The sequence below is a fragment of the Cryptomeria japonica genome, chromosome 9 (genome assembly GCF_030272615.1).
Source record: "Cryptomeria japonica chromosome 9, Sugi_1.0, whole genome shotgun sequence".
In the NCBI taxonomy this organism is placed as follows: Eukaryota; Viridiplantae; Streptophyta; class Pinopsida; order Cupressales; family Cupressaceae; genus Cryptomeria; species Cryptomeria japonica.
Window position 1 is genome coordinate 509,485,457 of NC_081413.1, and position 15,078 is coordinate 509,500,534.

A 15,078-nucleotide genomic window follows, 5' to 3' on the forward strand; every position below is an offset into this window, starting at 1 on the left:
TAGCCATTTAATTCAAGATTTCTATCTCCATTGTATTTCCTCGGTCAAACTGACACCTCTAGCTCCCGAAAAACTCTCTAGAATGAATGGCCAAACCTAGGACCATGCCCTGGACATAGGCATCCCAAAAGGGTCTTGTGTATTTTTAGGACACATGTGCAGCGTGCTAGTTTCCTAAACACACACATTAGTCCCTGATCCGTACTAGTGAACTTCGGATTGGTGAACTCGCGTTATTGTGCTTGAGACAAGCATTTGTCTTGACGAGTGAGCTTCCTAGTTGGACAAATTGGGTCCCCGAACTCTCTAAACCCACAGGAAGTCAAAACGTCCTCATAACAATTGAATTGAAAGAATTGGACAAAAAAAAGTGTAAAGACAAGATGAGGAAAGTTTCATCACATCACTAGGTGACGCTTACAAGATTTTTTGGGATTCAAGTGGACCCTAACTGCATTCAATCCACTCTAAACTTTCCGAAACCATCACCAACACTCTCGAGCATGTCCAAATCATCTAGAAACTACATTGGGACACCTTTCGAATTGTCCTGAATGAGCCTCAGATGACTCCGAACCACTCTAAATACACTCCAAAACGAACCATGAAGCATGCCAATATTAGGAAATGACCATGTCAACCTCCAAGTCTACCCAAGACACATCTATATTCATTTTAGTGCACTAATTGATGTGTTCCTACAACATATCCATACTGCAATAAGAATTGATGAACATACAAGTCATAAGTCATGCCTGATTCCAACATTGAAGCATGTAAAGTTACACTAATGCATATCAATATGATACAATTACATCCAACTTCTCTTGGAGTGTTCATTATATACATAATCATTGTTTACAATGCTTGATTCCATATACAATAATTGTAATCTTACAAGAAAGAGAGAAAGAGAAGCAACAAGTGTTGAGGAAGGTGGAAGAACTCTCCAAGTTGATCTTGATTTGAGTCCACTGGTTCCCAACAGTAGTTTGCAATCCCATCCGACCATATGAAACCCTCAGGTCCACCCTACCATGCTTATGGAGATAGCAACATGACCCAAACAGTCAGGCAAAGCATGCAAGGGGGAGATACGAGCTCACACAATGCCAAGCATGGAGCATACACACAACATGAGCAACTAAACCAATGCAAGAACCACAATGCAACATCAAGTTAAATAACACTGTCAACAATGCATCATCACATCATAGAGCAATAATCAAATAAGATATGGTGCTGAGTAATAGTCAACAAAACATCAAAGATAGAGGATGCATCCTCAGTTAGCAACAATAAGGACAAGGAGGCATCAACATGGAACAACACCCAATGTGCCATATGGCATGTATTACAACACAATAACCCAAAAACTCAAGTAATATAATTCCATAGGCTACTACTCATCTCTACACAAGGGTTGGATATTAGAGACCACAAAATGGGAGTGTCATCACATAGCTCGAAGTCATGGCTCATGTGGAACCGAGTGATTCTCTCGTGAAAACGAGACTCGATCATGCCAAATCAACGGCTCACGGGTGGCCAGGCCTTCTCACTACGTCCTTAGCCTATACGAGCACTCAAGGAGGGGCATTCTCAATTATCATATTAGTGTGTTTTTCTCCAATGTTTAAATTACATTTTTGCTTGATTACAATAAGTCCACAATGAGTTACCTTTGTGGCCACTTTGGGCCTTGACCTCCATCGAGAGCTACTTCCCAAGTCCGACTCTAATACCCACACCCTAAGCTCATCTCATTCTAATGAATGAGGAATCAAATGCAAGACAATGTCAAGTCTCAATGGCAAGGCATCTCAAATGCATCAAATGTAATGTCCCCTACTTGATTAGCATAATTAGATCTATTTCAATATACTAAAATTGATTGATATTCTTCAGTTAGTTATTAACAAGTTTTTATTTATTTTCCTCATTAAATGATTAATTTCATTATTCATAGTTCTTAATATAGATATCAGACCCTGCTACTACTTCAGTTTTAAGGGAGAAGGGTTTATGTATGTTACCAAAGCGCTTAGAGACCAACTACAATAGGTTCCCTCAAAGTTTACAGATCCAAGCCCTTACCTATCTTGGGTCTACACCCTCAAGGCTTATGGGTCGCTGATCCCCACCCTATCTTGGGACTTGACCTATTGCTTGGATTTAGACTGCCCCTCTTTGGAACATCTCAATCCCATCTTCTTAAATACTGGCAGTATTAACATGATTTAGAATATAAGTATACTAACTTCTTATGTATTATGAATATATATGAAATTAAGTATGACTCTCTTATATATTACAGTCTATAGTAATATTATTAATATTACTACTAAATTCTGCATAGGAACATTATCAGACTTCATATATTAAGCACATCCCATGCATACCACTAAGAACAAGGATGTTACTGCCTGTAACTTATTAACAGTTCTGATCTGCGGATCTGATCGATGTTGCTGAGTATTAATATCTTATCAGTCTCCATCCCTTCGATGCCTTTTACTTTTCCCATCCTATCCTAATTTATAGTCCTCACATCGATAGAAAAGTTGCGTCTCTTTTACCCACACAACCCTCTAAAAGTTAACGTCCCTTGATAAATACAATTTTTATTTTTGAATCGCCGCCACAGGATACTTTTCATAACCGATGCTAATATGCGATCAACATAACAATTGTTATCCCTTCATGTAATTGTCTTTGTTAAATATGCACATCGTAGCAATTGGTTTTCATTATTAATACTATCTTGTTTTGCTGCCTGTGGTAATAAGACAGCTGCTCTTCTAATGCATGTATTAATAATTAATTGTTGCAAAGGTAGACAGATCTGACATGCGTCAGATCTGGTCTGCCACTAACTATGTGTTTGCTAATGTCTTAATCGATAGGATGTAGCCAATAGGAATTACCTTCAGGTATGATGAGTCTTCATTGTTATTTGTTATGCCAATAAGGTTCTGCCTATGAGACCTTCATGAATACTTGTGTGACATCAGTATTATTGTCACCGATTCAGTATGTTCTCAACTCTTCATAAATTGATCATGGGAATGGATGGATATCAATTCCTCATCTTCATCTTATTCTCTATGTTTTACTTGGAGGTTTGATATGAAGATCATGAAGTCTTATGGGATAAGACGATTTTCCACAATGTCTATATCCTATGATTGTTATTAATATACAGCTAACTATTAGTACAATGTGCAATGTGCAATTAATCTGATTATTGAGTTAAGGATGGGGACATGACATCAAACTATCTCACTTACAAAGTGGCATTTTCATTCATAAGCAAGGCATACTAGTTGGCCACAACACCAAGATAATGGATCCAAATGGATCCCATATCGAAATTTGCATTTATAATATCGTCATTCCTCGATAAAATAAGATCTCAAAACCATCAAATTCCACTTTTCAACAATTCCCAATTTTGGACCATAAACCAATTATGAGGGCATCCACCATTGATGGACCTCCAAAAAGCTCAAATTTCAAAACGCAAGAATCCAAATTCTAGCTAATACCCATCACAGCTAATATTCGCAATATCGTAAATCCACAATAAAATCTCATTTTCATGGATCCAAACAAATTTTGGAAGCATAAACCCTTATAAAATTAAGTTTTCAAAATTTGAATCATACAAAATATACGATTATCTAGATGAAAAGATTTAAATTGAAAAGATGTTTTAAACCATCCAACAAATCATTTACATTCAATTGGAGACAATCTAATTGAAAAACAAGAGAGGAAATTAGATTCCTACCTCAAACTTACTTAAATATTCAAAATGAAAATGCAAAGCACTCAAACTGGAAGAGGACGACCTTCTTTTAATATCCATATACTGAACTAAAACACTATAAATTTTGAATACATTAGTGTAATGAGCCTTGTGGCTAACTCTTAGAAGCTGCAAAAATTCTTAGTCTTGATTGTTCTATTTTTCTCAATTGAGAAATATGTTTTTCAGAGTACAATTTTTTTAAGTTCCCGATATTACTCTTGCTGTAATGCTATGTGATGATGTCCAGTTATACATGGTTTTTCTATTTTTCAGATTGTCTCAGCAGAAGACTACGTCCTTTCTTCATTAGCTGAAGGTGCACGCTTGCAGAACTTGCTAGAAAATGCAAAACGAGTTACTCTTCCACAAAGGTTGATTTTCATGTTTTTGTCTCTGTTTTTAATTAAAAAGAATTCTTGATGTAAGTCTTGAGAGGAAATTTTTGACGATCTGTGATAAACTATAGAATTGGATAGAGTAAACTTATTGTTTTTAACTTTGAGCAAATCAATTATGTACATTTTTTATTAAATAAGACACTTTGTTATGATGACATTAATAAATGATTTTGAATAAAACATGACATTATGTTTGATTCTTAAACTAGTTTTTGAGCAATAAACATGTGATAATTTTTATTTTTAAACTATTTTGGGTGCTTGTGTATGGGATTTCCAAGTGATTGACGACCTATAGGCACTCGATGAATAGTTGCCAACACTTCTACAATATGTTCATTTTGGAAATTATCCAGGCTGCTGTCTTATATATCTACCCATTGACCATGTACCTGTAAGAACTTGTATATCCAGCTAATGAGAATGATGTGTTTATTTTTTTTAGGCATATGACTTCATCAAATTGATGTGAATGGTAATCATGTTGTTCTAATTAGAGTTTCCGTGTTGCATGTATAAAATAATTTCTCCTTGGCTCCTATTCACTATGTTTTGGGTATTGTGGTTGAATGTAAGGTCCCCAAATTTTTATAAAAGCAACTTAATTAAATTAGTTGATTAAGTTGTCCAAAAATGAATATTATTTCAAAGGGTAAACTTCAATTGATAAGTTTAATAAAAATAAAGTGAAAATAATAAAATATTAAAATAAGTCACTTTATTAAATAAAGTTCTCCAGTTAAGTCAGCTTTATTAAATAAAGTTCTCCAGTTAAGTCAGCTTAATCTTCTAGAAAGTGCTTGGAGATCTTTATAAAGAGTTTCTTGGGGCTGTAGTAAGGCATCCTTATGGATTTTGATATGATTGTATGAATCCTTGTATGAAGCAAATTTTTGGGGACGATAACCTTTAGAAGATTGATAGAAGGGTTGGTCGAAAACCTAACATTTCCTGAAAGGTGGATTCGCAACCTCACAGCTGTGCCAAATTTGTGAAATCTTCCTTTGAAGACAAATTTATAATAATAAAGGGTATTTGCAGAACTGAGTTTCCAGGTGACTTGTTTTAATGGTTATTGTTTTTTCTAAATATTTTATATATTCATGGTGGACCCCATTTTATCAGCAATCATATAAATTAAGGGTTATTGACGATTTGGTGGATGTAATGTTGGTTCAAATAATATTGTAGGCTGATTTATATTCTATTCATGTTTCATTTTAATCGAAGGTTTCCTTAGCATATAATATTTAGCGATATGTATGGAGCTTATGTTGGAAATATTGTCATTGATGTCAAAGCCACTCAGTGGAGATTATTGGAAATATTGTCATTGATGCCAAAACCATTGTGGAAGGAATTCGTTGTTTGAGTTTGATGTCAAAAGTATATAGACCACTGGATTCGTTCTTGGCAGTAATGTCAAACAAGCATGGACAAGATTGATTAAGTATCATCAATGTCAAAGGAAAAATGATGTATATCTTGTTAAGGCCAAAGGCCACTAAATCGTGAAACAAGTCACTAAGACAAGAAAGCAATCAAGAGGTAGTCTTTGAATTCAATGGAGACATATATGGAACAAGTGATGATAAATTTAGGCGCAGCTTTCTATAAAGATTAAGGAAGGCTAATTACCGCTGAGACAGTGATCTATAATGTCTAAAAGAAATAAACCATGATATTTAGTGATATTGAAATAGCTTCAACAATCTTCATCCATGATCGAGAAGAACTTATATTCTTACCTAGTTTTGATGGATCATTGAAGAAAACAAGGAAATGGTGAAGAAGCAAAAGGAGGATTTGGCGAGCATTGGTTGTGCTGGAGGGCCTTCTTCCATGCCTCCATATCGTCCCAATGCTAGTGCTTCTCCTTCTGCTAGTGCTCATGGTCCTGGCACTGACAGTGGTAGTGGGAGTGTTAGCATTGGTCCTAGAATTCGTAAATCTAGGCTGGATTCCTACTTTGAGCCTTGCATTACTCCTGTCTTGCAACTGTTGCTTGAGAGCATGGGTTGGAACAAGGAGGTCCATGACGCCGCTATATTGGCAGTCGACATGTTTTGGTACTACTACTCTATTCCATTCTTTGTAGCCAGGTGAATATTTTTTGTTTGATTGTTTTAATACTTATAGTTTGATTCTTTGTTTGATTTTTTGTTGTACATAGTATATGCTTATCTCATTTAATTTATTTGTGACATGTCTCCTTATTGGCAGGAAATGGTTGATGCCATTACCATATGCGGGGTGGGGTTCAAAGCCCCTTTTGAATCTAATTTAAGGGGACCAATTTTGTTAGATATGCGTGATGTGAAGGGTGAATTACAGGATCAATGCCAGATATGGAGTAGGACAGGTTGCACCATCATGACTGATGGTTGGACAGATAGGAGAAATAGAACTTTCCTCAATTTCCTTGTTTCTTCCGTAGGTGATTGATTAATTTTAATTTCATTTAGTCATTAATTTTTTTTGAATTTTTATTTAATGATTTATTGAATGATCATTGATCTTGCTTTATTTTTAATTTCAGGGGGCACTGTTTTCATCAAGTCCATTGATGCCTCCGCACATTGCAAAAACGCCACATACATTCCTATGTGAGGCAATAGAGGAGGTGATACATGACGTGAGTGAGGAGAACGTGGTGCAGGTAGTCACTGATAATGGAGCAAATTATGTTGCTGCAGGTAGACTTTTGATGGAGAGGCACCCATCTATATTTTGGTCTCCATGTGCTGCCCATTGCATTGACCTCATGTTTGAGGATATTGGGAAACTCCCATGGATTAAGAGATGTGTAGAAAGGGCAAAAAATGTTTGCAAATTTGTATATAATCATTCATGGGTGTTATCTCTTATGAGGCAATACATGGAGCAGAGGGAGTTAGCTCGTCCTGGAATCATCAGATTTGCCACTAACTTCATTACATTACAGTCCATGCTTCGGTGTAAGGCGGCTTTGAGACGTATGATTGTTGGTGAGGAGTGGGCTTCCTCATCCTATGCTGCTACTGCTGTAGGGATAGATATGGCAGATTGCATTTTTGATGAGGGAGGCTTTTGGACCCCTTGTGCTAAGATTGTGAAGGTAAATTTTTTATAAATTCTACAATTTAAGTTTCTGTTTTATAATTTATTCATCATTTTCTCTTATTTGCTCATTTTATAAATTACACAATATTAGCAATTTTGCAGTTCGTTAAGCCCTTGGTGGTTCTCCTGTGAGTTGCGGATGGGGAAAAGCCCGCAATGGGCTACATATATGAGGGCATGGATAGGACCAAGGAGGCCATCAAATCCGTGTATGGAGGAGATGAGAGTAGGTATTGGCCATCTCTTGTCTTTGTTCTCTACAACCTCCGCCTCAAACAAAAACGGAGTGCGCAGAATGACATCTCCCCTATCATTCTAGAGGAGGTTGATCCTGAAGCCGAGTGGACCATTGAGGCTACAAAACTTGTCTACAGAGCCAGAGGAAGACACAAATATTCACATACTTGATGTTGGTGAGGGTGGCATGGTGTCATAGACATAGACTATGGTTGCCGAATCATCCAAGACCTACCTTAGACGCCTTCGTAGGAGGGATGCAAGCTCCTCTGAGCCATAGGCTTGTAGTTGTTTTTACTTTTGATATTTGTATGGAACATTTGATCATATGATGACATGGATTTTTTATTCCATGAGTTTTGTAATATTGTATACACAGGTAGAGGCTCTGGCTGCTGAATCATCCAGGACCTACCTTAGACGCCTTCATAGGAGGGATGCAAGCTCCTCTGAGCCATAGGCTTGTAGTTGTTTTTACTTTTGATATTTGTATGGAACATTTGATCATATGATGACATGGATTTTTCATTCCATGAGTTTTGTAATATCGCATACATTTGACAATATTTATATATCTATGCTTGTTATTTCCTTTTGCTACAATTTGCGTTTATGCTTATGTGATTGATGTATATTTGTGTATGTAATCAAATCAGCTTCTATTTGATGATGTTACTGTGTCTTTAAGGTGTATTTAATAAAGGGTGCATGAAACAAGTTTTATATCTTTAAAATTATCTAAATTTCTTGAGTTTTTCACTTTGCCGAGTCCAGCCGAGTCTGAGTCGAGTTTTTTTTGCTGAGTCCGAGTCCCGGTCCCGAGTTGAGTCGGCCTCGCTGAGTCCGAGTCCGGTTTCTATGGTTGCAAGTGGCATGTTTTGTGGACAATGGTGCAACTCATAATTTCATGAGTAATAGCTTGTTGGCAAGGAAAGAATTGCCATTGGCAGATTTTCCAAGATTTCGTGTGATGATGGCAGATGGGTTTAAGATGAGATGTAACAAGAGGATACCATAGGTGAGCATTGAGCTTGATGATTACATCATCACTGATGATTTCTATATGATTGGTATTACTAATTCCGATATCACATTAGGAATTCAATGGTTGCATTCTCTTGGACGATACATTCAAGATTTATAGCAAATGGAGTTGGGGTTCTGTTGATGTGTTTTTTTAGGCAAAATCAAACATAGAATAAAATACCAAAGTATTTTAACCTCTCTTGAACAAAATCACCGCAGATGCTAAAATATGATCAACTAAGACGATTCCAAGGTTTCTATGGTCATTTCTTGACATGATGAGGCCTAAGAAGTTATATTCAAGCCAAGGAAGGGAAGAAAAAGGTGAGAAATGAGCCCAAGTAAGAATTTTGCTCCTGACCCTTCCAAAGGGTCCAGAGCGAAATTCACATAACCTTCATTTTCTTCCTTGTCATGGCCAAGTTTTGGACTTCTAAAGCATGGTTGGAGTGACCTTGAGGTGTTCTAGCCTTTGAAAGAAGGTTTGAGGTGATGAAATGGTGAAAATCAACCTAGAATGGAAATTTCGCTCCTGACCTTTCCAAAGGGTCCAGAGCGAAATTCTCCATAAACCTCATTTTCTTCCTTGTTTAGACCAACATTTTAGTTCCTTAAGCGTATTTGGAAGTGGATTAACATGTCTTTTCCTTTTGAAGTGATGGAATGTGAAGAAGTGAAGGATTCTAGCCTCAAACTAGAATTTCGCTCCTGACCCTTCCAAAGGGTCCAGAGCGAAATTCCCAAAATCTACCTTTTTCTCTCAATTTTGTGTCAAGCCAAGTGTGGATCAGGGTGAATTAAGATTAAAGATGTCCTTAAGCATGGCTTTGAGTTGCTTGTGATCACCAAATGTGAAGGAATTGAGCTGAAACTAGAATTTCGCTTTTGACCCTTCCAAAGGGTCTAGAGCGAAATCCTAAATAGGTCCTGTCCCTGGCCATGGTTTTGAGCAAATTTCCCCTTTCAGGACTTTTTTGGGGTCAAACAAGTGTTGTCTTCATAAGAAAGGGATCCAAAGGTGACAATCAAAGGAAACAAGGGATAAAAAAATGAAGCGAAGTGAAATAAAAGAAGCAAGACATGAATTTCACTCCTAACCCTTCCAAAGGGTCCAGAGCGAAATTCTTAAAACCTCTATTTTTGCTCTAATTTTGTATCAAACCTAGTGTTGATTGAGATTAAAGGCATCCTTAGATTAAAGGGTCTAGAGTGAAATTCCTTATAGGTCCTGTCCTTGGCCAAGGTCCAAAGTGAAATCTTCTTTTTTGGTTTTTTTGGAGGTCAAATCAATCATGTCTTCAGGAGAAAGTGATTCAAAGATCAAGAAAAGTTCAAGGCAAGGAGATGATGAACTTTGAGCTAAAATGCAAATTTCGCTCTTGACCCTTCCAAACGGTCCAGAGCGAAATTCTTATAGGGCCCATCCCTAGGGATGATCTTGAGCGAATTTCATTCTAATGCCTTTTTGTTGATAATTTAAGGAAGAAAATGCTATGTGAGATAAATATATCATGTGTACTTAATCATTTTTTGGTTTGTTTTATAGGTGGAAGAAAATCAGGCCAGGACAAGGACAACCTATTCTAAGCCCATCACCATCAAGGATGTCCCGGATGCATAAAGGAGGACTCAAGGTGTTTTGAAGCGTTGGAAGACTTCAAGTGTTCGAGGCGTTGCAAACTAGCCTCAAGACCTCATTCTACCACATGAAGAAACCAAATGATGATTGAGAAGAATGACACTTCAAGGTGAGGTATGCTACCAGAGAAAGAACACTTGACAATGAGGAAGCCTCATCAAGCATATGGGAGTCAAGGAGGTACATCATTCATCGCGTCAAAAGACAGAAAAGAGGTCAACCAAGACACAAATGTCAGACAAGGTGGCATCCCAGTCATTTTTCCTCTTGTTGGATTGATCCACCTCAGCGTGTCCAGATTCAATGTATCTGACTCATCGGGGACGACACAAACTTCGGTGTACCTACCCCTACTTCCTATTGATCCTCACTCCTGGAATGTAATTTTCTCATTGGCTAAGGAAGTTTGTTATAACAAACCCTAATTAGGGTTTCTATCCTTTAATCCTAGCCATTGATTCTAAGTCAATTAGAGCCGTCAATTTGTAAAGGGCTCTCTATATAAAGCCTTGGCTCTTCATTTGTAAAGGTTAATAGTCAAAGAATAGTTAGGAGTTAGCAAAAGAGAGATAGTCAATAATTAGTAGCTCAATAGTAGATAGCAGTTTAGAGTAGAGTAGAAAGAGAAGGCAAAGATTGTTGCCAATATATTGTTGCAAAAGACATGTAAACTTCATTGAAGGAATGGTGAATTCTATGTGTCAATTCTACAATTTGCATTGTCTCTATACTTCTCAAGTTTAATTTCATGTTATTAGATGAATGGAAGAAATCTGTATGATCAATGGTGAAATTTGTATATCCATACTACTAGCGGTTTGTTGATTGTAGACTTGCCTTGCGTAGTGTTGTGCGTTGCACACGCTCCATGTCGTCGACAGGGTCCCCCTTCCTTTTTTGGGCCTTCCGTCTTCGCCTTGTTGAGTTCCGCACAGAGTGTCTCGCGTCCTTTCAAGCGAGCCTGCGATTAGTCTGTGAGAGGATGATGTTGAGCGAAGGCGCTGGTGATTCGTATGGTCAGTCGAACCCTCGGGCACAAATTCCAAGAGATTGTTCAAGCTTGTGAAATTGCCTTAAATAGGCGTGGGATGATAGAAACTTGCAAAGTCCGCCAAGTAAAAGGACAACGCATCTGAAGGTCGCATGATGACCCAAAGACGCCAATTTTCGCATAAGAATAATGGGAGAGATTACATGATGTTTTTAGAACTTTGCACGATTTGTATGAATGTCGATTTTCGCTATCCGAAAGGTAAAGGAGGGGCGAAAGCCTTAAACACGCCCAAGTGCCAAAGCTCGCACCTTTCAACCAAAAGGGTCGAAATTCGGACCTTAAGGCCGAAATGAAAGAAAATGAGAAAGTTTGTAAAGTGGCCAAAAGGGCCGAAATTGACAAAAGGTGCGAAAGGGCTGAAGTTTGCAAAGCACTTAAAGTACCGAAATTTTCAAAAGGCCTCCAAACCCTGAAATCACAATTTAAGGTGAAAAGAAAGTAAAGTTTAAAAATTAGCAAGAGCCCCAAAATCGCCAAAATTAGCAAAACGTGAGAAAGGTCCGAGGTTGCCAAAACGCGCCCAATCGCCGAACTTTGCGCAATGGAGGAAAATCGCAAGGATTTAAAAAGTTGAAAGGAATCATCAAAACCCCGAAGTTTGCCATAGAAGGGTAAACGACGAAGTTTTAAAGTTTGCAGGTAACTTAGAAATGCCGAAATTCGCCATCCACAAAAATCGCGATTTTTCATTAACAGGCAAAATCAACCTAAGTGCCGAAAATGCGTGGTAGGAAAAATCGCGTGAAAGTGTGACCTTGCAAAGCGGCTTCAACTGTCAAAAATACCGATTTAAGAGAAACACGTGAAAGGGTAAAGCTTGAAAATAGAGGAAAATCCCCGAAGTTTGCAAGGGTTCACAATTTTGAGGCAAATTGCGCAGTAAATGTTTCCCATGGACTCCTTTCTCGTTCGCTGAAACTTCGCGTAGGGTCGAAACCGCAATTTCTAGAAGAGTAAACTTGCAAAGACTCCTCGTTCTTCGAAATTCGCCTTTTGAAGGTACCACCGTAATTCTTCTTTAAAGTATTGAAAGTCAAGAGGTTTTCATACCTTTGTAGGGAACAAGAAAATGCCCAAGGTAAAAATTGCTATGTCCAAGTGTTTAAATCTGCATTTACCTTTCAAACCATGGGCGCGGAAATTTGGATTAAAAGTTAACTGTTGAAATTCAAAAAATTGCAGAACTCTTCCATTCAAATTTGCAAATCGTGCAATTTCTCGCCATTCATTTTCACCAGGTAAGTACACTTTACCTCTCTCGATCATCTAAAATATTTACAAATTGGATAGATGTGTGTGCAGAAAAATTGATTAAAATGCTTAAGTCTTCAAAATCGCATCTTTTTACGTTTGTAAGGCGTCATGCAAAGCGATTGAAATCAGAACTTACTCCTAAGAATCAGCTAGAAAATGCATTTTTCAAACTTAGGAAAATTTCTCAAGCTTTATCCATTTTGAAATTAATGCCTAAGTGTAAATCCACAATTGAAAAGCTTCATAAATATTCATGTTTAAATCAATCAAGTTTTTAGCAAACGAAATCATGCTGTTCTTTCAATTCGGGTTTTCTTTGAATTGATCCTTGGATGCTGACATATCCTTTATCTAACCTGTTTTACTTCCTTTTTATCGCCTCGTAATCCGCATCCGGCTGTGCAGGATAATTGCCTAAATCAGTGATAGAATCATCAAAGACGCTTGCTACAGCCGAGACATCGCGAGCATCCAAATCAGATATCCCTCGCAGAGTCGAAAGGATGAAGTACCAGTATCAAAGAGGGGGACTGTGGGAGTCAAAAGTTCAGAGTGTCTGGGACAATGTTGGTGATACTAACCTAGGCCATATCGATATCCCAGATTTTAGGATCCGAGTTTTCTCCCATAATGCCTACGGCAGGCCTAGATAGATGATGGAAAGTGGCATCACCCAAGCAGCAGGATTTCCCCCAGCAGTGCAAAACTATGAGTTAGTAGTGGAGGCTGCCCGACATTACCAACCAGGTTCCAGATTGGTGCTCCTCGAGGACATGGTCCTCTCTAACTTCACTCTTGAGGCCATTGGCGACGCATTTGATATTCCTTTCCCAAACAATCTCACAGCCACGACTATGGATGAGGCGCAAGTGGTGTATGATATGAACCCCGCTAGGTGCAGAACGCTGATCAATGAAGAGTGGTACAGGGAGAGAAGACCTCCAAGCATCAGAATTGGGAAAAAGACCCCAAGAAGCGACTTTCACAATGAGCATGGGGACATGGTCACATTGCTCAGTAGGATTATGGGACTCCCCAAATCCAACTACTTCAAAGAGTGGATGCTTTACTTCACAGAGCAAGTCTTCGCTGGGAAGTCCAAGTTTGACTGGGCCTAGATCATAAGCGACAACATCCACACTCAGCTGATCGAACTCGAGACAAAGAAGTACTTCACTATGACCTCCTACTTGGTCTATATGTTTGCCAGGAACCAGCCACTGCCAGGTTTGATAATGAAAGGTGAAATTGGGAATGGACCTGATCAGGTAAAAGTGTACGATTGCTATCCACAACTACACTATTAGGATATAGCTCAAAGAGAAAAGAACAACCCGACTTATGCAGTTGGCCAGTATGAGCGCGTCAATGACGCCTTCACAATGCGCTTGGTCAGGCTAATGCAGGGAGGATTACGCATAAGGCTCTCAGAGCAAGCTACTATTCTAGTACAGAGATACAGAGTCTGGTTCATCCAGTTCCCAAGGTTCTCCTACATCCAGATAGTTGGCTTTGATGGTGCCCCTCTCTAGCTTCCATGATACCCAACCGACAAGATAGTTCTTATGGAGGTCGCAAGGCAGTCACGTCTAGCCGGCAGCTTACTCAGAGACAGCAAGCAGGCTGGATTCGCATTCCCCATGATTATAGGCAACCAGGATGTCCATCTAAAGACCCCATCCCAGGCGGAGGAATCCTTAGCAGAGCTGGCCTCCTATGGCCTATAGGAGCATTTTCCAAGGAAATGCGTCGATCACGACAATTTGGCAAAGAGAGCCTATGGCAGGCGGTACAAAGCAAAAGAATCAGTTGAAGATTATTGGAAAAACTTCTCTGATGACTATGAGGTCTGAAGGCGTGAATATTTGAGGCTGAGTGTGCAGCAAATGCAACTCTATGAATATCGTCGGGTCCCAGATCAACTCACAGGTTCAGGAAACTACCTGCTAGTCCGGGAATTTGAGGCAGTAAGGCATCTTTTGCTGGGCGTTGATTGGGCGCAAGACCCGATCACTGATTTTGAGGCAGTCATGGCAGCCCCAGGAAGATATACAGACCAATGGTTGCATTAGTAGATTGAGCGACTAATTCATGAAGGAGTCCAGTTCACTTACCACTTAATGGGTAGCCTTGATTCTCAGTCCTCCGAAGATGAGGGAACTTCCAGTGCACCTAGGGAAGAGATTGAAAAGCCTGAGAAAAGGAAGAAGGCTAAGGCCAGCAAAGGAACTCGGACATCCAAGAGAACAAGGGAAAAGATTCCCATTAGGAGACCAGAGGTCACTTCATCGTCAAAGTACCCCAGTTCGTCCGATGATGTAGTAGAACTAGATTATATACCTGCTCCGCCTTCCCAGAGTGATATTGATGCATTCGGAGTTGATGATCCTTCTGCACCCGACATGCTGGACGCCGAGCTAAGAGTAATTGAATCAGCTGAGCCGGGTAACCAAATTGAGGAAGGAGAGATTCCATCCATTTAGGGGATTGAATTGCATGAACCCACCCAATAGAGCCGCTATGAATTGTTGCTCCATAATTCTACCAAGGATGA

General features: G+C 38.9%; 1 protein-coding gene across 1 annotated transcript in view; it reads left to right on the forward strand.

The window, feature by feature from the left end:
- LOC131046913 (phytyl ester synthase 2, chloroplastic) overlaps window positions 1-15,078 on the forward strand; it is a 118,376-nt gene that overhangs the window by 29,753 nt on the left and 73,545 nt on the right. The window contains exon 5 of the mRNA XM_059211716.1: window positions 4,088-4,185. Coding sequence (XP_059067699.1) covers window positions 4,088-4,185 — 98 coding nt within the window. The remainder of the gene's footprint in view (window positions 1-4,087; window positions 4,186-15,078) is intronic.